At 39.7% G+C, this 27,801-nt stretch overlaps 1 protein-coding gene across 4 annotated transcripts in view; it reads left to right on the forward strand.

Annotated features, from left to right (window-relative positions):
- The window catches only part of Slc4a4 (solute carrier family 4 member 4), a 397,268-nt gene that overhangs the window by 363,419 nt on the left and 6,048 nt on the right, over window positions 1-27,801 (forward strand). For 3 of the 4 annotated variants that reach the window (XM_040747371.1, XM_040747372.1, XM_040747369.1), the window contains 5 exons: window positions 6,481-6,659; window positions 7,898-7,970; window positions 15,879-15,947; window positions 18,835-19,008; window positions 22,551-22,712. In XM_040747371.1, the coding sequence (XP_040603305.1) occupies window positions 6,481-6,659; window positions 7,898-7,970; window positions 15,879-15,947; window positions 18,835-19,008; window positions 22,551-22,712 (657 nt within the window). Of the gene's footprint in view, window positions 1-6,480; window positions 6,660-7,897; window positions 7,971-15,878; window positions 15,948-18,834; window positions 19,009-22,550; window positions 22,713-26,632; window positions 26,730-27,801 lie in introns of all 4 variants that reach the window. The other variant, XM_040747370.1, reaches the window with a different exon arrangement.

Consider the following 27,801-nt stretch of genomic DNA (forward strand, 5'->3'; position numbering starts at 1 on the left):
TGCAGAAATATTAGAATGAATCATATGTACATGCATACATGTTCTAGTCTCTGATAGCACTATATACAATCATTTGATTAATAGCATTAATTTTTGTATTGTGAAATACATCACAGTTGTCTTCAGCTATGTAGCAAGTTAGAGGTCAGCCTTGACTTCAAAAGTCAAGTAAACAATTTATGTTCTACTGGGAGTTTTTATTTACTTTAGGAAGGCATTTTTTGATCATGTTACCAACATGAGAATAATCTTCTTTGCATATCCTTTAAAAAATCTATTTATTACTATGGAAATCTATTTATTACTATGGAAAATTTCTTTAAATGGTCCCTGGACTCATAAACTTGCTTATAGATTCTATATTACAAGTGGATCATCTGTGATATATATGTATGCACATATATCATTTATCTGCCTATCCATCCATCTCTCTCTGTTCATTCATCCCTTAATATATGCTTACAGATACACATGCACAAGAGAGGAAAGAATGAAGCCTCAACCACTTTAAACTCTATTTTTCACTTGGGCTTTACCAAGCCACATAGGTAATGTGCATTCTAGTAACAAAGTCAATTGCAGGTTGCAGGTCTATGCTTAAGGATGTCCTTGGAGATTCTTTTTCATATGGCATTATACTCATTGGCAAGACTGAGATGCATGTTTCCCCATTGACTCTTTTTAGTGTTAGAAGGGCTCTGAGTAGTGATTTAGTTTATGGAAAGGCTAAACATAGACTTGGACTAATTCATTTTTAATCTGAAATATTGGAACCCACTTTAAATTTTAATCTGTCACTGGAAAAATTTGGCTATGTATGTTTGGAGGTGAGTTTCTATTATTTCAGTGCTTATCAAATTTTCTTTTTGGTAATTTAGAATTAAATATATTTAGAATTGATAAACTAGGTAAGCATTTTATTTCCCTATATCTCTTAGGAAACAGTAGACATTTAAAATATGTTTGTCCTTAAAATGAGACATGGATCTACAAAAATGACTTTCTATCCCTTTTAGGATTGTTTACTGAAAACTATTCTTTTTCATAATGGTGGTAATAGTGTAGATGCCAGTCATTTGTCACAAATCCAACACCTCCAGTTGACATTTTGATCATGAATGAAGTGGTTTTGTTCTCATTTTGCTGAGAAATGAAAGTTGTAGAATGTACAAATTGGAGATACTGCCTAAAATTGTAAAAGACACTAAATGCTATGAACTTGATTCAAAAGGAAAACCTGACTCAGCAAGAGAAATGGGGCACCACAGTGTTGGGAGCAGCATGCTTGGGGTGGCATTTGCTTTGGTTCTGTGGCAAGTGGCTCTGGCTGTCTGTCCTGAGATGATATCCACTGTACTGAACAACCCCACACTGAAATAGCAACACCAAGACTCTTGACTCTTTGGGCCCATTTTGACTAGTTATGCCCTTCATTCTACCTGCAGAATACTTGAAAGCAAACCAGGTCCAGCAAGGTCAAGTATGTCTCCAAGGTCATTTCCTGAGTCATTCTCAGAGACCAGAGCAGAGCCAGCTTCAGACCACAAAGCCAGGAATATTCTTCCCCAAAACAGTGACTTCAAGAGTTGTGTAGGAAGCAGAAATCATTTAGGACCGTTATCTACAGATAGCTGTCATATAATCCTGGCAATCACTGTCTTATGACACACTTTGTGACAAAGCACTTCATTTAAATATGATATTTTCATGGTTTATTTTTAAAGCATAACTCCTAAACTTACCTTGCTCGATATTTTTTCATTTCTGTCCCTGTTATCACAGTCTTGGGTCGAGCGCTATTATTTCAAGCTAGATTCTTATAATAGTTTAGCCACTGAAGCATCATAACCAACTTCCCTCGCTTCTTTGAACACAGTTTGTTTGTGACATGATGTTCTTATACATTGGTCTTACGTCTAAAGCACCTCAACTATCTTGAGTTTTGCCTCTTGACTATCTGTTTCTCCCAGCCTGACAGTTAAAGAACCTTGTAAAACAATGTCAACCTAGATTTAAGATGCTTTGCTGCCAGTGCCAGCCAGTGCTCTGCATAAATGGTTTTGGGTTCTTGATTCTCACAGTTCTGCTGGAAGATCTATTCCTCACTCCCCAGTCATCGCTGTTCACCAAAAGCGGCTCCATCCTTTAAGCATTTCTAAATATAAAGTCCCTAGTGTCACCTTCCTTCACCCCTAATGTAATTTTTATTGCCCTTGCTTTTTGTTTTTTCTTAGTGATTTATATTATTCTGTGCCAGTGGTCACATGATAGTTCATACAGTTCTTTGGGTAATTACTTTATCCCTATTTCTCAGCCAAATATTTTTCAAAGTAAGCCCCATGGTTTATTCTTCTCACCAGCTTTTATGTGGCCCATCACAATTCCCGTGTTAGCCTCAATAAACACATGTAACTGAAATGCTTTATTATCTTGGTAACATGGTTCTCAGGTTTACAGAACTGTGAGAGATGATAACTGAAAAATATGCAAGCCCATCCTCACTCCTCAGAATGGCTGATTACATGGTTTAAGGCCATACGTAGATGAAACTCTTCATCCTTGGTGTTTTTTGTAACTTTTCCAAACTTCTGCGATTTTCTGTTTAGAGTGCATTTTAATTCTCGTGCAAACCTGTGCCCTCTCCTCCATCTCATCTGAAACCTCGTGGTGGGACACTCCCAAGGTGCCACCCAAATCCTGTATGTTCCTAGAGTGATGAGTCCTTGCTCCTTGTTTGTATTTCCTCCCAGGCCTTCCTTTCTTGTCATCCTGGTCCCACATGTAAATGTGAGGCTTTTAACCCTTTTCTTTCTTTTATATTTTGATTTTTGTGGACTTTGTCCTAAATTATTTTTGTTCTGTAGCAGTGAGGGATGTGCAGTTTCAAAGAGACAGTTTCTGTCTTGCGCTTAAATTACTTTGCAGTTTCAGAAGATAGAATATCCTTTGGGTTTATAGATGAAGTCAAAGACATTTTTAGATTGCTTCTTATATACCCAACACTTGTGCTGAATGCTGAAGGTACAACTGTTTTAACACCGGTCTCTTCCCGGAAGGAAGCGTCAAGGTTAGCGCTCACCCATCTTACGCTGTGCCATGTGTCCTGCATGCATCTAATTACTTGTGTGTGTGCCTTACCTCAGCTAGTCACCTGCATTCTCTGTAAGAATGGGTGTTTGTCTTACCATTGTTTAACTGAACACAGGGTCTAGTTTAGACTAAGTCTTCAGTGAATGTTTATTCAATAATAGTTACCACACAAAAGCCCCCGAGTGAGAAACACCTTGTTGTATCAAGAGGCAGAGAGCAGGCCAACAGAACAAGTGACTCAAGTTGAGGGCAACTGAGTAGACTCCCATTACACAGCACAAGGTTTGTCAGCTTCAGCATTTGTGCCAAGGTTGAACAATCCTATTGGTGGTGGTTGTTCTATATGCTGACAGCCATTTGTCAGTATGTCTGGGCTCTGTCCAGGGTGGCCAGTTGTACCTCTTCCAAGTTGTGATGCTCAAAAATATCTCCAGACACTGCTAGGTACTGGCCAGAGTGTGGGGTGGCCAATAATTATAGAAATAAATGTTCGTGTCTATCCTTACAGGTAGTTTTATACTGTTTAGTTCCCATTAGTATTGTATTATAAGTGAAAACTGGAAGCCACTGAAATATTTTGATCAGGGAAGTGTCACATATTGATTAAGGTGTTTAAAGATTAGTCTGTGAAGACAGTTAGTTGTAAAGGGACAAGAGTAACATCCTGTGGTGATGGCTGCCTAGGGGGTTGAAGGATGCTGGTCCATGTGAGGGAAAGGGGGGATTTGAGTTGAGACCAGAAAGGAGGGGATGGACTTTAACCTATGATAAATCGGGTGAGAGAATGTAAGTTTGAAGAATTGTATTTGAAACAGTAAATAGGGATGGAAGAATTGGGTGAAACGGGGCTATTATATAATCCAAGAGAGTCTAGAAAAGCCAGTACCAAGGTGGAGAGGTGGTAAGGAGCAGATAAGTTTTATGCTATTTTTAAATATTTCCTTTTCCGGTCCTTCTTACAGTTTTAGATAAGGAATGCTAGTATTTGCACATGATTTTATTTCCACTCAATCTGAGCCATTCAGATGCTTCTAGCTAAGGCATGCCTTTGGGAGCAGATTGTTTCCATGCATATCTGAGCTGATTCATAGGAATAGCTTCTCTAAGGCAAGTTTTGGCTTCTAAAGAGTTTACAACAGTAGCTTAGGGCAAAGTTTTTAACATTTTTTTCAATACTGTGTCTCTAGACTCTAGTGTATGTACGACATTGACCTAAACATAGTAAGTCTTGAATGTTAGTAAGCCTTGCATGTTGACATTTGAAGAAATAAATTCATTGAGCTTTTGTATCTCTGGACTCAGTGTCTTTAAACTACCAGAAAAAAAATGAAAAGCAGTTTCAGTCTTGAATAAGTAAGACTGAACCAAGGAGAAGAGTGGAATTTATGCCAGGTAGATGTTACCATGAGTAGTGACACACATGGCATTAATGAGGAAAACACTTTGAAGGATTCTCATGTGGCTGTGTGTGGTGTTGTATAGAATTTGGGGGTGGGCAGGAAAGATGGAGCTATAGACATTGGTCCTTCTACCAAAGACCAGATCCTAAATGGCCCTTCAGCAGCATCATAGACATGAACACTGGTAGGGGAGGGCAATTCTCAGTGTACTGTTAGAATCCAACTGCCTCTGTCTTCATTACCATAATCTCCTAAAGGAACTGTAACGTCTCCCTCTTAACTGGCCCTGCTGTCCTTGATCCTATTCAATTTGTTCATAGCACAATAGCCACACTGCTTAGAGCATAGAAATCAGATCACTCGGCTACTGGAAGTCCTCTAGTGGTATCCCATCTTATGCCTGATGCAAACCCAAGTTATTCTGGTTCTTCTTAGGACTTACCACCAAGTAAGATGCCTTCAAAATGTATGTTGTTCATTACTGTCTCACACAGTAGGAGGGGAAACTCCATGAGAGGATTCTTTTTGTTTATTCACAGACGTGTCAGCAGCAACTAGAACCATGCTTGGTACTAAGTTGTCAGGCAATTATATGTTGAGAAAATGAATGATTGAGATCTCAAACATATCACAAGACCTACTTCTCTGGTCATTATAGAATAAATTTATGGCATCACACCCCATGTTTGCCTTCTTTTCTTCTGCCACATTCTACTTTCACATCACATAATTATGCATTCCTAAAGCAACCTGATTCTATACATATACATAGCATTTGTCTCATGAGCGGATGTCTGTTCCCAGTCAAACCTGGCTTTATGAGAAAATGTCTTTACTTCTGTGTCAGCTCTCGTCTGCTATGCATTCTCTGGGAATATCGACCTCCTGTGCAAGCCATGGGTAAACTCTTGGCAGTTCTGTTAGGGAAGAGCAGTGTTCTGACAAACTGTAACAGGATCCACATGACAACACACCCTGGGTTTCTGGTGTAACTCACATACATCCCCTCTCTCCAAGGTCAGCCTCTCTATTCTCTTGGATCAGCCATAGTGTGACTCTAGGTGCTGCTCCCCCTCATGCTGTGAGAATAGGCAGCTCTAGTTTCCTCGGCTCCACAGGAGTATGAGCCTTTGATTTCTTCATAAATAGAACAGAGAAATATAACCACAGAAAAACACTGGAGACATGATGAACAGTATTTATTTAGTGAGTAAAGGAGCTGGAACTTTTGTTGCGTTGTCTGCTCGTCAAGTCAGTAAATGTTATTGTGACCAGGGTGGTGTTTTAAATCAGTCTGTTTTGATTAAGGGAGTATTCTTTATTTTAATGATGGTGGCTCGTAAGTGGTTAAGCAACTATTCTCATTGGCTATGAGAAGTTAGAGATGATCATTTACATGCCATCTCCATCAGGATTGTTTAGAGGATCATAACATACACCTAGTAGCATCACAAGTAACATTCTGTAAACACTGTCACATAGGGAAGACAGTCTGTTGCTTTGCAAGCACTGGTCATGATGCCTTAACAGCCAGTACCACTCTGAACACCACCTCCCTTGATGAGCACATACCATAGAACATCTACACCCTTGTAAGTTGCTACAAAGTCCTTTGTTGTGATTACATCATTGAATGGTCCCAGTAACTCCAACTAAGGGCCCTACTTTCATTGGGGAGGGTGGTTTGTAAAACTGGACACAGAAAGGTTAATTTATAGTAAATAGATACTAAGAGAAGTGGACATGTGTCGAAATTAATTATTCAGAATTAGAATAGAGTAGGATCTGCACAGGTGCTGTAGGAGATGGCTTTGTGTTTACCACTGAAGGAATATTATGAGTAAGGGAAGGGAAAGTCCCTCCTCAGAGTGCTTCCTTATAAGAGATGTTTTCCCGAAGCAGAACAGGCTCCTTTTGTTCATCATAATTCCTGTGTCTGACTACAGCTAGAGGACAAGTACTGTACATGCGCTGTGACTTCTTTCTGCAGAAGGGAGCTGGGTATCACCTGGACCTGTTTTGGGTCGCCATCCTCATGGTGGTGTGCTCCTTCATGGCTCTTCCCTGGTATGTGGCTGCCACTGTCATCTCCATTGCTCACATTGACAGTCTGAAGATGGAGACAGAGACTTCTGCACCTGGAGAACAACCGAAGTTTCTCGGAGTCAGGTGTGCTGTCACGGGATAATGGCACTGTAAAGCCCATGAGTACACATCTTTGTGTCAATCATATGGAGGTTGATACAATCTGGGGATAAAACGGATGGTGGGAGTTACTTTATTACTAAGTTATCTTTTCCAGAAAGGTCTTTGTCTATTTGTTGTTTTGTTTTTTGAGACAGAGTTTCTCTGTGTAACCCTGGCTGCCCTGGAACTTTCTTTGTAGACTAGACTGCCCTCAAACTCAGAGCTCTGCCTGCCTCTGCCTCCGGAGCACTGGAATTAAAGGCATGCATCACCACCACCTTGCCAGAAAGAACTTTTTAATAAAAAGGATAACTCGTAGCTTTTAGTTTACTCTTTATAGTATGTGCATTTTCTTGATTTCTAGAATATTAAGTGATACAACCTAAGAACGTGTGAATTATTTTCTTCAATATACAGCTGAGTACTCTACTGGATCTCAGTCATGTTCAGAACTCTGAGCCCTTAAGTTGGCCATGGTTTCTAGCATTCTATGAAGGAGTAAGGAATTCTGATTTTCCAACCCATTTCTGTCCCCATAAGAACTTGAGAAACTATAACCATCAAATATCAAATTAGAGTAGTTGTGGAGGTTAGTGGCTATCCTTTGTACACTATTGTTTTTGTTTTTTGTTTTTTGTTTTTATGGTAGCAAGCTTTACTCACAAGGGTGAGGGTGCATAGCTTCACTCAAGAGAGCCATCATTTCCCACGCTTCAACAGTGGGTGATTCTTTCTTGGGGGTGGGGAAGATGTTGGACGTGTATCATATTTGTTAAAAAGTACTTCTGTTGTTGCAGATTTGGAAATTAGACTGTTGAGATTTATTGCACTCATGAAATTTCCCTGAGCTGTTTGTTAATTAGAATGTGGGACAATGTAATATCTGTCTCCCATGAAAGAAGGTATAATTACACAACAACAGCACAAGTTGTTTGAAAAATAAGGACTTCAAAGAAGCCAGTAATTGATGGACCAAGAGGAAGTGATTTTTCATTCTTGGTTCTGAAAGGAGTAAAAGCATTAGAAGAATCACTTGTTTTCTTCATGAGTTCAGTAGTGTTAATATTTTTAAGTTCACACTTACGTTGAATTCCTATGATATTCTTGAGATCTGAAGTACATAATATCACTATTGATACTTTAGCCCAATACTGATTTGATCTTTCTCTAGAGGTCCGTGAGAACTGAAGTTAGAATGATGACCTTTGATTTTGTTTCAGGGAACAAAGAGTCACTGGAACCCTTGTATTTATTCTGACTGGCCTGTCCGTCTTCATGGCTCCCATCTTGAAGGTAAATCTCTAAGACATGCACCTCTTTCTCTTACTTGGAACACCAACTAGCAATCAGACACATACGTGTGAAATGCTTGCAAGATTTCACAGTACATAGAAGCCTGGGCCAATTAGAAAAAAGGACTTTAAAAACATCTGCTTTGATTTTCCCTTCTGCCCTTATTCCTTCCTTTACTGTAATTTTTGTGGCTTCTTGTTGGAACCATCTGACATTACCCATGTTGAAATCTCTTGTGACCTATAGAAGGGCAGTGTCATATATGTTCATCTCACTGGTTTTCCTTCCTGCTCCCCACATGCTTTATATTCCTTTTGTTTTCTATCTATTCTGTTCACCTGCCTATTCGTAAGCCCTACCCTTTACCACCTAAGCTCCGCCCCTTGCCTGACCTCCACAGAGTTCTAGTGATTCACATTGATCATTGTGAATTTCTTTCTACTATTTTTAATTATAACCACATTTCTGTTTTTCCTTGAATCAGAAGGCCTGTTAGTCCTGAGGAGGAAACAAGGATAAAATGACTGATGTATAATTGGAAAACGTTAGAAATGAACTTTTGAAGAATCATTGCCTGGTAGAATATTTAGAAGGCTGGAAATCAACATATGGGTTGATTGATGAGGTGGACATTGGTGTAGACAGAGTAACATACATATAATGGTCCCTTTAGGAAAAAGAACTAAAGAAGAAAGCTAATGTTTTCGCTTCTGAAGCTTCCTGTTTTTGTGATACAAGCTAGCTTCTCTCTTTCCCTTTTCTATTATAAAAACATCCCTAACTAATTATTGGTAATTTGCATCTTCTACTTTGTGCTACTGTGTAAAAAGCACCAACTTCCCCCAGACCTAACAACTGTGAGCAACCACTGTTAACAATAGCTTACCATTTTGCCAACTGAAAATTTTTATTTTTAAACAATTTAAGTTTTAAGACTTTATGTCTGGTTGTACAACTAATGGACTGATAGTACATGATTCTAAAACATTCAAATGATGTTCAAATTTGACAGTTAGCAGTAAAAGCTCTCTCCTCTCAGATTAGCAAGTTTCTATCAGTGGCCAGTCAAAGAATTTTAGAGGAGGGAGCTACAACATCCAAATCTGGAAACTAACTTTGCCTTTCAAGTACTAGACTCATGCATACATTTGGTATGGAATAATTGCTAAATAGTTAAAATACTTGATTATTCACCATTTATCCTTGGTTTCCATAGTTTCCATTTCCTCATTAATTTCTGAACAGAGTCATGAAGGACTGTGTATATCAGGTGACCCACAGAAGAACTGAGGTTAAAGATGGTGTCAGAGAGATTATTTCTGGCCTGTGTCATAGGGACAGAGGAAAATCCATGGTCATTTCTATAAAAGTAAGAAGGTGGCTTTAAAGACTTAGTGCACTGGTTCCCAACCTGTGGGTTACATCCCCTTTAGAGTCAAGTGATTCTTTCTTAGGGGTCACCTAAGACAATCAGAAAACACAGATATTTACATTACATTCATAATAACAACAAACTTATGGTTATAAAGTAGTAATGAAATAATTTATGGTCTGGGGTCACCACAGCATGAGGAACTATATTAAAGGGTCATAGCATTAGAAAGGTTGAGAACCACAGGGTTAATGAATGTGAAACATTGTACCTTCTGTCAAGGGCTGTAGCTGCTTCTGTCCCCCTGGCAGGTCCTAGCATATGATGCTGGCAGACATGCTTAGACACTTTTACCTCATGCCGTGAGCTTACATTGGGGAGGTCCCCATGGGTGGTTAAGACCCTGTACTGTAGGAAGCATCCATCCCCTGCAGGTGGGCTCCCACCCCTCCCCTGCAGGTGTGCTCCCACCCCTCCCCTGCAGGTGGGCTCCCACCCCTCCCCTGCAGGTGTGCTCCCACCCCTCCCCTGCAGGTGGGCTCCCACCCCTCCCCTGCAGGTGTGCTCCCACCCCTCCCCTGCAGGTGTGCTCCCACCCCTCCCCTGCAGGTGGGCTCATGCCATGCACTGCTCCAGTGCAGACTTGCTTTTCCATTGAGGGACAGGCAGGAGAAATCCTTTCAGTTTTCAGATTTGCTCACCATCGCCCAAGCCTCTATTTTGTCTTGTATATGATTTTTTTTTCATTTAAACAGTTTAAAATCCTGCTTCAGAAAGGGCAGTTGTATTTCAAACTTCCATGTTTTTGTTACAGAAAATTTGGTTTTAATCACGGGGAAAACTTGCCAGTAGGTTCCAAAGGGGCACACAAAACAAAAATTTGTTTAATGTTTTCTTTTAGAAAGATTGATAAAACTCATAACTGGTACCAGGTCTTCCTAACTATGCCTCACTCTGTACCCCAGAAGAGCTGCAGAAAAGTTGAAGCTGAAAACCTTGGATTTTTACAGTGGACCTTTTTACCCCATATGTATATGAAGTACTTCAGTGTATACAGGGGAGGTGAGAGCTCATTAAGAAGAGACATGGAGTTCCAGGGAGCCATGAGCCAAATTTACACTCCCCTTTGGCCATCCTGGCCAGCCCATGCCTTGGCTTGCTTTACTGGGCTGCTAGGATCCTCATTGTGGCTGTTTCTGTCTGGCAACTTTGATTCATCTGAAGAGCCATTGTAGTGGAAAAGAACTTTTTGTCAAGATAGTTTCTCTGTGTAGCCTTGGTTGTTCTGGAACTCAATCTGTAGACCAGGCTGACCTCAAATGCAGAGATCCTCCTACCTCTGCTTCCTGAGTGCTGGGATTAAAGGTCTGCACCACCACTGCCCAGTTTCAGCACACATTTTTTTTAAGCTAGGGTTTTCTCAAATGTAGAAATGAAATTGTTTTGCCAGCCTAGCTTGCGGTAGACTATGGTTATTAAGGCAACAGGCATGAAGCAGCCTTTCTTCAGACCTCTATTCCTCACTTGAGCGAGTTCCTCACTTTGGAAATAGCATCTCCCGATAAGGATGGCTATCTCAGATCAAGTGCCCTTCTCACCTCTGACAAGTGGTGTGCTTGTATCAGAGATGCCTCGTTAGCATTTGCAAAGTCAGTACAGGAAGAGGCAGATGTTAAGGGTACGGTTTAACTGAAATGTCAGCCACTGCAAAGGAAAAGGTACAATTAATAATTAACCTCAAAATTCATGCAGAAAGTGGTGTCACGGGTTGTCCTCCCGTGTGACTGTCTTTTTTTTTTTTAAGCAACAGGTGATAACTTCAGGTAATAGTTTTACTTCTGATTCTGCCCTTGAAAGTTAGATCAAATGGATGGGAAATAGAGTTATATGGGAGTTTTTAAAAACTGAAATGGTGCACCACCTTCCCTGCCCAACTCCTTTTTCTCCTTGCAAATTTAATGGTCTGGGGTGAGATGAGCAATTTTCTTGCATGCATGAAGCCATACAGATGTTTGCCTACTTATGCAAGTTACTTTGAACATGAAGTTTATGGCGTCCCTTTTGATCGCTGTGTTGAAATTTTATGTGGAGGAATGTAAGGAATTGCAGTGTTCCAGCTTTAAGCTCATGAGGATACCCCTTGACCCTGGCCAGCTACAGTCACAGATGCCTCAAAGCACCGAATGGCATCATTGCTTAGTATAGAACTGCTGGGAAGTAAGAAGAACCAGCTTCCCAGGCTGGCGACGTGGCTTCCGCTGAGCCTCCACAGGGAAAGTGCTCTGGCACTGCTGGTGTTCTGTGAGTGGTGATCACAGAGCAGTGAAGGGATGAAAGGAAGTTCTCTGAGCTGTCTTTCCCTGTTTTCTTGGCAAGACTCAAGAACTAAAGATCAAGTAAAGTTCACAGCTGCCTCTGTTTGGATGAGTTTATCTTTAACGTGAGGCGTGGCCAAAAGTTTTCGTTAAGATTTGCTAGTGCACTAAAGTGTAGAAGACAGCCTTTAGTTTGTACTTGGCAGATCCTTGATCTCCGAGTGTGTCCTACACCAGGGAAGCAGCACACCCATGGTGGAGGTGACCATGGTTAGGATTGAAGCTACTGTCTGTTGAGCTGGGCCTTCGACTCAGGGGTCAGCACAGATTTAAAAATGTCGTCTCCCATTGGTGCCTATAAGAACTATATGAATAATATCGCACTTTAAATATAGGAAAAATGTGAATAATAACTCACTAGACTTCAAAATGCGTAGGCGGTAAAAACAAGATTTGAACTCTGGAAGTTCTGTAGCCTCATGTAATGTGTGTCTTTTGAAATAAAATGTGGTGCTTAGTCTTCAAAGAATCTCTATTTCTTTTCCCATAAGATTATCTTTCCCAGATTCTTTGATCTCACTTGGAATCCTTCTTATGTGGTGAAAATTATGTAACTTTCATAAACTTTTCAGACCTCATTCCAGGCTGAGGATCGGAGCTTCTTTATCCATATAGTTTTGAGACTTCAGAGGGTTAGGGCATTATGTTGGTATTCTTGCCAAGGCAGGCTAGCTGAAAGAGCAACACAGTAGAAATTAAATAAAGCAGGACTTCAAGTTAAACCTTCCAGCCAACCCTGCCTGTACCCTAGTCCCACTCCCCACCCACCCTACCAAGGTCAGTGAGGTAACAGGAAGACCTTGGCAACTGCAGGCAGCCTCCTCGACTTGTCAGTCAAAGTCCTCAGGATAAGGATGGCATAAGCTCTCCATTTATCATTTTTTAGTTGTCATATTAAGTAATAAATTGGCAAGATGTTTTCTGTTATGTAGTCTGTCATAGGTGCTTTCTACTTAACGATGCCCAGAGTAAGAGAAACAAACAAATGTCTCAGTATTCTATAGCTGGCTGGTAGCTACAATCCAAACCCAGGTCTGTTCAACTTCTGTTACCCATGTCTTAATCAAGACCTTACTCCTAGTTTTAGACACACATGCGGGTACACACACACACACACACACACACACACACACACACACACACACACAAGCACTCACCTGAACATAAAGCCATCAAGACATCTCAGTCCTTACTGAATTCTTACCTGTTGTTGGGCAGCTACAGTCTTCCCTTTTATCAAATATCCTTCCCCATTCTTCCTTCTGGGAGTGTTCTACTATTGAAAAATCACCAGGAGATACAAAGGGAAAATATCTCTAGAGATCCATTCACCAGAATTAGAAAATTTGATGACATAATATTAAGATGTTAAATCTTATTTTAATTTCATCTCACCTCTATTATTCTATATGATTATAGGATCAGCTATTTAAGTTTCTCATTTTTTTAGTGTTTGTTGACTGTAACACTTCTTTGTAATTATCCTTTCTTGCTTCCTGGGTATTATTGATGATATAATCATTTATGCAGGTTATCATTTAGCAATCTTGATATGCCTATGAAATGGGTATTTTTAATTTCTCCTGACTTGATTTGTATAAATGCTTACCCACTATTACTGTACATTCCATTTCAATTTAAAATTAATTTTTGGTAGTATTCATTATTCATAGATATTGTAATACAATAGCTTAGGCTGGCCTTCAATTAATCTACTCATGGCAATCCTCAGCCTCTTCAGTGCTCAGGGATCAAGCATGAGCTACCATACCCTGGGTAGCTCTCAGTTTTAAAAGCATTCTTTTCCTTCTTTTTGGAACTTTCTGTTTTAGTGAATGATTCTAGTGTGATTAATTTTTAAATACTGACATTCTGATATGATTCATAAAGTAGACTCTATAAAATATACTCTCTACCCCAACAATTCTGTCAGGTTTCATTTGGAGTTCCATTATGGGATTTATATTGATACATACTATTGTGAAGGAAATGAAAATATCAGAAGTATTTGTATCACATTGAATCTGACCAAAAATCAATTTTATAGCTTTTCTCCCAATTGGTGTGTGTGTGTGTGTGTGTGTGTGTGCTTTTCTCCCAATTGGTGTGTGTGTGTGTGTGTGTGTGCCTTTCTCCCAATTGGTGTGTGTGTGTGTGTGTCTGTGTGTGTGTGTGTGTGTGTGCTTTTCTCCCAATTGGTGTGTGTGTGTGTAAAACATCTTCATATCCCTAATTATTTTCTTGCCCACATCCATCCATGCCATTCTGTGTTGTAGACTGGGTAAAGTCCGTTAATATAAGTTCAGAGAATGAATGTAAGGCCCAAAGCATAATGTTCCTTTGCTATGGTAGTAGAAGCACATTAGTAAGACGTTTTTAGTTAAGCCCGGGTAAGGACATTTTGCTTTACTCAGATTTTTAAAAAATTGACCATTGGGGGCTGAAGAGAAGATGGCTGAGCGGTAAAGAGTACTGACTGCTCTTCCGAAGGACCTGGGTTCAATTCCCACATGGCAACTCACAACTGTCTGTAACTCAAGTTCCAGGGGAATCTACACCCTTGCACAGACATGCATGCAGGCAAAATACCAATGCACATGGAATGAAAATAAATTTGAAAACCAAGTAGTTTCCCATGAATCAGCTGTTACTTCCTCTATCTCCTTCCTTACTTGGAGCATTAGAAATGTAACAATAGATGAAGAGACATCATCACATATTAAAGGAAAATAGACGCCTTGAAACTGATTCAGAGACATAAATTAGATCGTTTACTGGTCTTATTTATTTATTTTAAGAAAAAGTAACCTCAGCACTCACATGCTGAAAGAAAGGGAGGCATGTGTTTGAGCACAGTTGGCTTGAGTGTCATGTGTCTACCGCTCTGTGGTCACTGTTGGGTATTACAGCCTGCTGGCTGCCCTCCTACCCACTTTATCATTCAGTTCCGTTCCCTTTTTTTTTCCTTTCTTTTCTGAGCTCAAGATTAAAACCAGTTCCTATAGAATTGCTAATGCTTTTTAGAGAAAACATTTTACAGCGTAGAGAAATGTGTATTTCCCCCCTGGGATCTGGCCACCCCTGTGCCTGTGACTAACCAGTAACAACTGGAGGCAGTTGCAGTCCATTTTAGGATTCACTAGTTCTCCAATGGTGGCCAGAGGGTCCGAGGCAGAGCAGCATCAGGGAATTGCCATAAGATGGCTCTAGAAGTGGTGCTTCATTGCTTCATTTAATGCATTCAGTGGTTTCACAAGTCTACTCTTAAAGGAATATAGTGGCCTCCCACATGTGGATCTGCTGGCTGACCTTAATTACATTTCCGTTTTCGTATTTGAGCTTTGAAACAAAGTGCTTTAGTTACTTGATTTTCTTTTCAAACCCAAGGTTGATGTCTCTTGTCATCCAGACAGAAGATTTCTCAACAGTAGAATACTGCTTGATTCTCAAACATGATAGCTTCCATTTCACAGGTCTGGGGAAAAACAATATGTACACCCCGAATTAGAACTTCTCATTGTTAAAATACGCCATGTTGTTGTGAAGGATATTGTACTAAATAATGCATAAAAATATTAATTGAGTTTTCAAATATGTGCATTAATCCATATGTGTAATTAATTGTTTCCAGGTGTTATGTGTTCCTTTTAAACCATATTCTCATTATTTGTGACTTAATAGTCCTGAGAAGAAAATGGGCAGCCATTAGACGTTTATTTTACTGAAAGAGGCATTTGCACACAAAGCTGGTACATCTTTTGGCAAAAATTAGTAAAGAGAAAAACCAACAGACTATTACAAAAGGATCCGGAGTGAGGAAATTTGCTACCTCTGCCTGTACCTCATAGCCCACACAAACATCTGGGTTGCATAGTCCGGTGCTTTTAAGGGCAGAAACAGTTTCCCATTAAAAAGGTATTGTTATGCACATTATTTAAAAAGAAGAAAAATGAAATTAATTTTAAAGATCTCCTAATCAGCATTTAGTTCTAATACAAGGCTTAGAACTTTATCAATCGGTGAGTTAAGTGCACTATTTTGACATTGCCCTGTTGTTACATGCTGTGTGTTAGTTTCAGATTCAGCCTTCTTTTAAATTATTCCTCTCCCTAAATATCTTCGCTGTTGTTTTAAACTTGTTTCTGTTGTTTTCCTTCCCAGTTTATCCCCATGCCCGTTCTCTACGGCGTGTTCCTGTATATGGGGGTGGCCTCACTTAACGGTGTGCAGGTAAGCTTCCACAGCAGTGAGAGCAAGCTGTGCATTGCTCAGAGAAGGATAGCCCTAGATCCTTGAGAGCACCGATCTCTACCCACTGACTCGTTAAAATACATTTATTTCCCAGTTCCTCAGTATTTCATCTGCTTTTCATTTCTGATGTGATCCACAAAACTAGCCAGTGTCAAGAAATGTTTTCCTGAATGCTCATTACTGAAAGGGAATGCTTAATGTCATCTGAAGAGAAAATGAGCTCTGTGCTACCGTTCCCACCACCACCAAGTCCACCACCATTTCCACTCCCATCACCACCATCAACATCGCCGCCACCACCTCCTCCTCCACCACACCACCACCACACCACCACCATCACCAACACTACAGCCATGACCATCTGCCGCCGCTACCGCCACCTCCACCACCACAGCTCCCCTCTTCCTCTCCCTCCCCCTTCCTTCTCTTCATCTTCCTTTCACTAGTATTCTTTCCTCGTCTCTCTCTTCACCTTTTCCCCCTGTCAACATGGATAACCCTTACAGGCAGCAGGTGATCCTGCAGTGCACACTCCTGAACTCAGTGGTCAAAAGTTTTACGACAATAAACAATTAAAATTAATGTGTGTTAGGTATTGATTTCATCAAAAATTTCAGCTATTCACAGCTTCAATTAAAATGACCACGCCTGCCCTTACCAATGCTCCTGCCAATGACCCTGCTAGTGACCCTGCTCTTGCCCCTGCCAGTGACCCTGCTTCTGCCCCTAGTCCACTTTTTAAAAAACTTGCTAGAGAAAACTTTGTAAGGGCCTTTGTCTCTCGATGGAGGTTTAATTTAATTGGCACCAGGAAACTGGAAGTTCCGCCGCTTTCTGGCACCCTGTTAATTGTAGCCTTATTTAGCACTCAGTAATGTCTTAATGGGAAAAGACTGCGTGTTCTGTGAACATCATAAGAATTCATTTGGACTCCTTCAAAACAGCCCTTGCTTTCATTTATTGCATTTATATTAACTTGGTTTTAAAGTCAGATAGATCTGGGCAAATGGCCAGACCCCCCAAAAGCAAAGCAAAGCTACTTAACCATTCCTGGTTTTGATCCAGTAGGAGAGTTCTTCCGCACTGGGATAGTTGTTATGAAACACAAAGTAGTTCCTCTTAGGCTGTGCTAGGTGAATGGCAACATGAGTTTAATTGTGCCAACGAAGTGTTTCAGAGGTATAACTTTGTAAAGTATTTTATTTTTTGTCTGCCATTATAAATACTCTTTCTTCTCCAAATGAGAAAATATGAACATTAGATGCCTAGAAAATTATAGTTATTATTTTTTGTTTGCTTTTAAGGATCCAGTCTAAATCAGGGATTTGTTTCAGGATGTTCCAGGGGCTTTATCAATGGCTAGAACTGAGTATCTGTCTATAAAGAGAAGAAAATCGCCAACCGCCTCATAACGATGGGTGTGGGGAGTATTGTGGGGACAGCTACTGAACCGTATAACTCCTGCTAGTGTGTTATTGTTGTCCCAAATGCCTCTTCACTGTTCCTTATTTTTCTCTTGATTCTTCCTCTTTTAGACCCTTTTGATGAGGTTGGTTTAGCCAAAAAATTTTTTAAAAAAGATGAAATCTAATCTTTACACTTAAGAAAGATTGGTTTCTAAAGAGAGAAAACAAAACAAAAACCCTTCAACTAGGCAGTGGCTCTGAAGAAAGTTGTTTCAATGCCACTTACTTTTACTTCTGTATGACAAAACATTATTTCTGAATTCTTTTTTATTTAAATTAGAAACAACCTTATTTTACATATCCATCCCAGTTCCCTCTGCCTCCCATCCTCCCACGCCCCCCACCAACCCCCTCTACTCCTCATCCAGGAAGAGTGAGGCCTTCCATGTGGGATCATCAAAGTCTGTCACATCATTTGGGGCAGGACCTAGGCCCTCCCCTGTATATATAGGCTGAGAGAGCATCCCTCCATGGGAAATGGGCTCTCAAAGTCCATTTGTGCACTAGGAATAAAAACTGGTTCCACTGTCAGAGGACCCATAGACTGCCCAGGTCTCCTAACTGTCACCCAAGTCTTATAATTAGATCAGTAGCTGTCCACACAATGTCTCCTCCTAAAAGCCCCTGTGATGTGTTGCTAAGTACCATCTTGTCTGTCACCATCAGTGTCACCTCGGCACATCATCTGTGAGGTTCACTTGGCACAAGCATGCACAGTTATCCTTTCAGTTCCTGGTCATACATGGCAGAGCCAATCTCTCTGAGGCTCTCGTGTCAGTGTCTTGAAACTGTATGTGTATGGAGCTTTTCTCTGAAAAGAAACAGTGACATGATGGTGGACATGGGTATGTCCATCAAATCTAACCTAGAAAAGGCAAGTGGGATTTATTGGCACACTCTGTGCATTCCCATTTTAACTTAGATCCTTTAAAACGTCTCTGGGGTACTGACAGTGTGGGGTATCATCTGTTCTTCGTTCCGATAAGACAACTGAGGCAGGAGCAGAGGCGTAAGTTAGATGTCTTCCTTCAGATATCATACCAAAATGGGTTCAGAACCCTCTGTGTTGAGAAGCAGAGAGTAGTGATAGAAGGTAGAGGATGAACAGCTAGAGTTATTTTCTTTGGAACTTTGTCCTTCGTTCCCACTTTTTCTTATATACCTGCTAACATCTCTACAAAAGAAAAACTGATCAGCCAAACTTAGAAGACAGGCAACATGATCAGCCTGTGCTAATAATGTAAGTCCCCTACTCCCTAATCTGAGCTTTGTCCTTTGAAGAGGGCATTGCTTGCCTGAAATACACAATGTAATTCACTCGTGGCTAGTTAAGCAGAGTGGAAAAGACTCGGTTGGCTCTTCAAATGATACATTGGATTTTCTTCCACATCTCTCCCCAGTTCATGGACCGTCTCAAGCTGCTTCTGATGCCCCTGAAGCATCAGCCTGACTTCATCTACCTGCGCCACGTCCCCCTGCGTCGCGTTCATCTCTTCACCTTCCTGCAGGTGTTGTGCCTGGCTCTACTCTGGATCCTCAAGTCAACAGTGGCTGCTATTATTTTCCCAGTCATGGTAGGTTTTCCTAATTGAAACTATTCACGGCTGTGTGCACATCACACAGTTACTGTGACAATGGAAAATCCAGATCATGTAAATGTGTGGCTAGTCTTCCATGGTCTTTTTAGCCTTCAGTTGGTCATGTTGGCCAGTTGTTAAGTTTCCCATGACAGCATCTGGGGCCATACACCTTACAATCGTGCCCTTCTGAGTTCAAACACTGGCTCAAGTTCCTGTTGGTCAGCAAACATACTCAAGCCACCATGAACTCATCAGTGGGAGGGTAGGGTTGTTATTGTTCCGAGCATTGATAATGAATGCCAAGTATATAACACAATGTCTGGCAAGCAGTAGACACCAGTACACATGATTTTTAAGGTATTGTATAATAGAACCAATCTAAATAAAAATAAAATATACTTCAGTCCAAATCGTAAAAGCATTTGTAGACTTGTGAGAAAAGGCAGGGCTCATTAGAAGAAACAGAGTATTTAGAGTTAGGTGGTTTTCGTTATTTTGAGGATAAGATTGGACTCTAGTCTTCCCATGATAATCATCAAGGTAAAGCAAGTAACTGCCCCTCTGAATGAAAAGGCAAAGAGGAAATGCAAGCTCTAGGTCTTGCCTCCTTACTGAATTCTATACTTTATTGTAATTCTATTTCTCAAGAGAAGCTGCCCACATATACATACATTGTATGACAAAACTTCTCCTGGGGAGATGCAACACACGTTTACTCACCCCAGACAGGGAACCCCCAGCAGACCAAAGTGCAGATACCACCTGAGGAAGAAGTATTAGCTCAGAACACCCCAAGACCAAGTTCTCAGCACAAAGGAGACTTGCCTCAGGGGGACAAAGGGCAGGGTTAAGGGACAAACATGGGAGATAGAGGATGAGGGAGAAGGGGAGAGGAAGAAGGGAGAGGAAATTGGGATATTTGTCCCTGAGGGGAACAAAGGACTGCCTCTGGATAGAGGAGACAGTCATGGTCCTTAGGCAAGTGGAGGTTTATAAAGGTAAAAGGGGAAGCCCCGTGTTAGGATGAGGTGTTTAATTTTAATTGGACATTTAATTAGGTGAGCCAAGGGTGGCTTATAATTCCTGGATTTCAATACTTTGATAGCTGGACCTTAGTAGTCAGCCTCAGGAGGAGGAAGTGGCCAAATAAGGGAATGGCCCTTACCTGCTAGCTTTAGAGATGTACTCAAACAGCTTTTAGCAAGGCAGAGGGAAGAGGAGAGAAGAGCAAGGTCTGCCAGAGCATACTCCAGTGTGCCAGTGTCCCTTCCTTACCAGAGTCCAATTTGGTGAACCAATGAGTTTTATTGGGCTTACTTACAGGAATATGCGTGAGGGGTTACTCACAGGAATGGAAAAGAATCAAGGACAGCAGCATCACCAAGGCCAACTCCAGCAATGGTGGCAGTTCACAAAGCTGGGAACTTGGAGCATATGGCACAGCCTGCAGAAAGCTAAACAAGCTCGAGGGTGTACTTTCCAGGCCCCTCAGTTGGTCTGAGGCTTTTCCAGGCAGGTGGTCTGGTCAGGGAGCCTTCATTGCAGCTTAACTCTTTTGATCTGTGAGGGACTCTTGGCTTTTATTGCTTACTCTGGCTGTGGGTGGAGAGGGATGGGAGGGGATGGGAGGTGGGGGTGGGGAAACTAGTGAATCTGGTCAGTTTCAGGAACTTCCTGAAGGTATTTTGAGTTGTTTACATTCCTGTTTAAGGATCTTTCCTGCAGGATATATTGTTTCAATCATTGGAGGAAACGGATGCATAACAACACATAAGACTGATCTCAGCTCTGTTCCATCATCCCTTTGATTTCTGGAAACCATTTCTATACTTACCACACTTTGTTTGTAAAGTCACCTAAACTCCTAATGGGGACTGTTATTTTGTTATGTATATATTTTGTGTTTATAGTTGTATTTCTTTTGTTCCTAAGGACATAGAAAAATGGTTTAAAATATTACTGACATTTTCTAAGCAAGATCTTGTTTTCATTGATAATCCCTTACATTTTTTTCCTTAAGCTGTAAAAAATAAAAGAATTGAACATTATAAGTGAGTCTCATTTACCTGTAAGGGCTTTCTACCTTCCCATTATTTTGTTAAAAGTGGGAAAATTAAACCACCCATAATAAATTTGAGATATATCCAGTAAATTATATATTGCTAAATCCTTTACTTTTGTAAAGTGTTACTTTTTCAGAGATCCCCTTAGGTTCATAAATGGTTTTGGAATGCCGAGCGGTGGTGGTGCACGCCTTTAATCCCAGCACTTGGGAGGCAGAGGCAGGTGGATCTCTGTGAGTTTGAGACCAAGCCTGGTCTACCGAGCGAGTTCCAGGACAGGCTCCAAAACAATATAGAGAAACCCTGTCTCGAAAAAACCAAAAAGAAAAAAAAATGGTTTTGGAATGTCAGTGGGGCAGATGTTGTTGATCTCTTCAGGAAATGGATGCCTCAAGTATAGAGTGTAGTGTGGATAAAGACCACTGCTTTTGGAACTTGGCTGTGTATGACTTTTATTGGTAAGCAGCTGATGTTAATGAACCTCCATTGAGGAAAGGCAAGTCATGTAATGGAACCTCGTATTTGTCTGCAGAATTTTAAAAAAAACCAAAAAACTAACAAAACGCAGAAGAGTTCATAGGACCAAAGATACAGATGTAAAAAGTTTTGGCATAAGAAGCAGCAAAGTGGGCCTCGAGATTAAATATAGAATATAAATCACTTCTGGTCAGAAATGACCGAACTGATGTCTCATCAATTAAGGGTGTTTCCTGCACGTACAAACGCCTGTAATTCTGATGCTGTCTTCTAGCCTCCACTGATACTTGCATATATGTATTCATACACAGCATACACAGACACACATATAAATAAAAATAAAATAAATGTAAAAAGAAGAAGATACCTATCCACTTTGCATCCTTTGTTTACTGGTACCATGACCTTGGATCATATAGCATTTATAAACTGCAGTTTGCTCAACTATGTGATAGAAACAATATATTTCTGGAGTTTGTTGTAAGGAATAAATGAGATAGTATTTCCTAAATGTTCAGCAAGGATCAGGAACATGGTAAACATTTAGTTTATATTAGGGACTAGTTTTTAGAAACCTGTATAATTTTAAAATTTTCAATAATTAGAAATCACATGCAAGCTATTTTACCTTTAAGCTTTTAATTTTATTAAAAACTTAACATGAAAGGAAACGGTTTGGGAAAATAATTATGTGTCATTCAAATTGATTTGAATATAAGCATACATTCTCTGATTTAATATGATCATATATCTTTGTGAACAAAACAAAGGAGATTTTGACTGAGATTTTCATCCAATATCTTGTCCAGGGAAGACTATGGGTCACTGGGTAAGCAATTCTGTCAGACACTGAACCTGTATGGATTTGTACAGATATTGGTGGGCAGCGTCAGCAGCATCCTTATGACATCATCTGGAATGACCTGTTTTCTGCAAATGTTGAGGGCAGCATCCTTATGATATCTTAAATGACCTGTTTTGTGATTGTGTTTCCAGATCTTGGCACTTGTAGCTGTCAGAAAAGGTATGGACTACCTCTTCTCCCAGCACGACCTCAGCTTCCTTGATGATGTCATTCCAGAAAAGGACAAGAAAAAGAAAGAGGATGAGAAGAAAAAGAAAAAGAAGAAAGGAAGTTTAGATAGCGACAATGATGATGTAAGGGAAACTCCAAACTTTCCATGTAAATCCAGTTAAAGGAACATTTTTTATTTTGTATTTGTGCTGCATGGGCCCTATATTTAACACTCAAATACTTAGCATTATCTCTCAACAATTCTTTTTTTTTTAAAGAATTATTTATTTTGAATACAACATCCTGCCTCCATGTCTGACTGCATGCCAGAAGAGGGCACCAGATCTCGTTACAGATGGTTGTGAGCCACCATGTGGTTGCTGGGAATTGAACTCAGGGCCTCTGGAAGTGCAGGTAGTGCTCTTAACCTCTGAGCCATCTCTCCAGCCCCCTCTCTCAACAATTCTTAAAAAAGATGGAAAGGGGTCTTTCTTGAATAATCTTTATCAGTGCCATAGTCAAGATTGTTCCCCTATAGTTTGGTGATTAATTTGAGAAACAAAAATATTAATACTTACTCTTCTTTAGATCATGTCATGGAAGTATATGCTTGAGAAGGGGCAGAGTGGCTATAATCAGTGCCCAGAGAGAATCTGGGTTTTATGTTTCTTATTCATGCATGTGCATGTGCATGTGCACATGCGCACATGAGCGTGGGTACACACACACAATGAGAACTCAAACCAATATCCTTTGAAAGAGTTGTCAAAATGATGCTTTGCATGTGACTCTTGGCGGGGAGGGGGGGCTTTTACTTAGTCATATTGGAAAATAATGGCTTGTTATTAAAATTCTGATTGAATATGACCACTTATCTCTATGAACAAAATAGAGTGAGTTTTGAATGAGACTTTTACCACACAACCTTCTCTATGAAGACTGTGTGTCACTCAGTGAGCAGTTCTGTTGGGTTTCTGGATCTATATGGATTTCTTCTGGTGCTGATGGAACAGCAGCGTTGTCAGCATCCTTGACATCACACAATCTGCTTGTGTTCCTGCAGTCCTAAAGTAGGAATACGGTTAATTTTTAATTACTCAATAACTTCAGCTAAGGATGCTTTATCTCCATCTGTCATAACATCTCCTTAAAGTGCATGTTTTTGTTCTCATTTTATAGGTAAGGAGATTTAGAATGATAAACATTGACTTTTTTTATTTTTCAGAACCTAAAAAAAATTAGCCTGAGGTATTACGGACAAGTGAAAATGTATACTTTTAAAGTGTATTAAAGTCATTTTTCTAAGTGTGCACAGCTTGGTGTGGCAAAGCCCGAGCTCGCACCCAAGCTTCTCTGTGTGTTTGTAGTTGATCGGGTTGTCTGGTTGTATTCTTCTTGTGGAACGTGGATATAGTACAGCAAAGGGAAGCACCAGACAGAATTGGATTTCAGATAAATTGATCCAATAAGAAAAGGCTAAATATACAAGACACATTTAGCTATAGAGAAAAGGGCTTGGAGGGAACTTATGTGACTATCACCATTCATCTTCTGTGAGAGCAGGTGTATAGATTTTCTGTTTCCAGTGAGGAAAAAGGGAGCACAGAGCATGTTTGAACTGCAGTTCAGATGAGCATGCTGTATTAAAAAGGACAGTATACCAGGACACTGACTAGAAATCAAAGCTTGAAGTGAATTTTGGACCATTCAAGACAAAAAACAAAAGGTTGGCTGAAATATTAAAATAATTAAAGTAGTATTTCATCTTGAATATTTGAAATGGACACCTCAGTTCGTACTCATAAACACCAAAAAATCATCACACATTATTAATGTGTAAACATTTATTAATGGAATGTTCTGTTACTTAAAATAATATGCAACCTTTTGGGGTTGTTTAAAATTTACCCCTCTCTCATGACAGAAGTTGAATGAAATGAGTTCCTTAAACTAATCCCAGAATTCTTAAATATGCTTTTGATGACTTGTACTCACACGATGCTCTTGTTTGATATTAACCACTTTTTTGCTGCATGTTGCAAATGAGTTTTTGGGAAAGGTCTTGGGTGGTACTAATTTCTTTTCCTTCTTCTCTATCACATCCCTATCCAGACAGAAGATGTGTGCATTTGTTCATACACAATGAATGGGCTTGGTAGTTTAAAGAATATCAGGGCAGTAGGTTCTATGTGTTGAGCCTATTATTTGAAGACTATACATTGGAAGTGTCTCTTTCAATACTCAGATGATGTGGGGTCCTTGGTTACATGTGTCCATCCTGGGACTCCAGGGTCACAGTTCTTGTATTTATGGCACGCATTGTGAAAATTATGTCTTATTTACTCACAGTCACTTCTGGGCCTGCCTAGTAATTAAGAGTTGTTTTGCCCAGGTGTCTGTGTGTAAGTGCTGTTATTTTAGGAAATATTTGAAGGGAGACGTCTGTTTATGACATGATCATGAAGGAAGGTACATGTGGCATCGTAATTTAACTTTTTGTCAGCTAAACACATCATTTTAGTTCTCAAAAGCTATTATAACTCATTGCCTCTATGTATTAATCATAAAGGAATTTTCATCATGAGCAGCAGATTTTAGATAAAAGCCACACAGTCATTTCTTTTTTATCTCTGAGGTGCTGAGAATTAAGTACAGGTGCGGGTCACAATGCTAGAGAAACACTACTTCTGAGATATATCCCGAGCCCTCTTCCTTTTCCTCCTTCTCCTCTCATCTGGCCCCTTCTTTAAGTAAAAGATTGTTTCCTTGATAGTTTCAGTTAATAGATAAATTGGATCCATTCAGTCCAAATATAGGCTTAGAACAATACATTTATTTCTTAATTGATTTTTGAAGTTCTTGTGTGTTGTATTAAATGTTGGGCATATTCTCTCTCATGTCCCTATTCTTACCCTCCTTCCTGCATTAGTTCCCTTTGTCTCCATAGATAGCTTTACTTCTTGATTTTATGTATCTATAATAAAATCTCAGAATGACAAATGAATGAAAACTTAAGTTTTCATCTTTCTGAAACTGGATTAATGCACTTGCCATGATTATCTCTAATTATATCTAACTTCTTTCAAAACAACATGAGTTCATTGTTCTTTATGGCCAAAGGGAAACTGGGGGGGGCACATGTGTGCGCACGCAGGCACACACCCGTGAGTATGATGTTGTCTTTGTCCTGATTCCAGATTCTGCTGTTGGATACTTAGGTTAGTTCCATAATTTAGCTGTTGCAGATAATACTGACATGATCATAGAAACTTTAAAAATTAAGTAGTAATCCTGTGAAAATGTATGATATTTTGGGCTATGTGACCTGTTCTTATGAAGTTCTACAACTAACTATTGAATTTTATCATCTTCCTGGTTATGAATCTATTTATTTGATCATCCTTTTGGTTTTATTTTTCTCAATTTTTGCTTATGTTTAAAAGTATTTTTGTTACAAGCAAATTGAAATGAATTTTTAATTATAGAATAGTTTTTGAGTGTATTAAAGAAAGGGAAACTAAGTAATAAAGGTTCCTTGCTAGTGGATGTTAAAATGTCTTAAACTCATTTTGGACAGGAATATGAGTCATAATTTTCCTGGAGAAAGGATCAGAGAACACTGTAAAACAAAACATGAAATTTAAGACCATATATAGTTTGGAAATTTTCCTGTGTTTTATCTGTGTTCATAGGGAGCATTTTTGCTTCACACATGCAACAACCAAAGTTTACCGATTGGGAATTCAGTTGTGGAACGCTTTGCAGTTGTGTGTGGTTTGCTGATTCAGACTCCAACTATGGAATACTTTATAGTGAGAATGGAGGGATCTCCTTGCTGTGGTTTGAACCTCAGTGAACTCAGTCCCATTAACTCAGAAGAGGGAAAGAAATGATGGATAAAGATGTAGAGTACTTGAAAAGTTAGGCGGTTGGAATGATACCTGATGCTTTTCTCTTTAGTTGCTATAAATGATAAAATGGTAGGTTTGGGCAAACATTGGGAAGCAGAAAGGGCTGAAATAATAGAGGAGATTCTAAAAACTGTTGTACATTTCTTTCACAGTCTGACTGCCCATACTCAGAAAAGGTCCCCAGTATTAAAATTCCAATGGACATCATGGAACAGCAACCTTTCCTAAGTGATAACAAACCCTTGGACAGTGAGTAGAACTAACCTCTTGCATGCTTGCCTGACTATGACCCACGCTTGTCCTCTAGGACTGCCCTCAATTTGCCTCTCTCCTACATTGTCTTTATTCTTTTCTGTGTAAAGACTGAAACAGTTTACTTCTTAGAAGATTTTATTTATTTATTTTTGTTCCTTAAGCTTTACCCATCTCCCTTTTATTCATAACCTCTTAATTTTTGTTTGATAGTCTTTTTGCTAAGTCATCATCAGGGTCATTTTGTTTGTTTTGCTTTCAATAGCTAAACCTGTAACCATAGTTTTAACTGATTTCCCCCCCCCACTGATATTTAGATCTGCAGCTTATGTAGTATTACATCACTGTCTGTTACTGTTTGTCCTCCTTAGGTCTCAGTTAGTCATCTAATTGGTTGAAAGAGAGAAATTATATACCTGGAGTCTCTCTATGATCAATGAGTCGTTAATATTTAGAATTTAGAATACTTTCAATTAAATGGCAGTCATGAAATATTAGTAAAACTCTCTAGATAAAACTGATTTGTGTTTTCCTTCCTAATTTCTTCATTCATCTTCTGTTATTTTATAGTCACAGTTATAACTGCCCTGGTCTTTCTCCAGTATTAGGTTGGCGGCTACCATGTAATAACATGTGAATGTCATCTTTTTGCCCGTGATTGACAGTCCACTCTGTAGTTACATCAGTGAACATATGAAGCTTTTCCAACACCATAAAGCAATTGCTGCCAAAACACTCCATGCTTTAAGTTTTCATTTGAAAAAAATGTTTTCCATTAGATCCAGCTGCACTGCAGAGGATACTGAAATAGTATAGGAATGACAACGGAGACACTTTTATTTCTAGTGGATAATGCCACCCACTGTTCATGAGAGGTTAGGGTCAACAAGAAAATTTGAAATGATTAACTGTTGATAAAATTTGGGGCATATATAGTTATCAATTTCTCATTAATGAATTACTGCCAAATTCAACAGCTTTAGAGCGCAACATGTATTTTCCCTCATGGTTCTTGACATTCAAAAATTCAAGAACCGTGTTGAGTTGATGATCATGGTGCAGGGTCTCA

Source organism: Mesocricetus auratus, unplaced genomic scaffold, assembly GCF_017639785.1.
Source record: "Mesocricetus auratus isolate SY011 unplaced genomic scaffold, BCM_Maur_2.0 Super-Scaffold_100006, whole genome shotgun sequence".
Classification (NCBI taxonomy): Eukaryota; Metazoa; Chordata; class Mammalia; order Rodentia; family Cricetidae; genus Mesocricetus; species Mesocricetus auratus.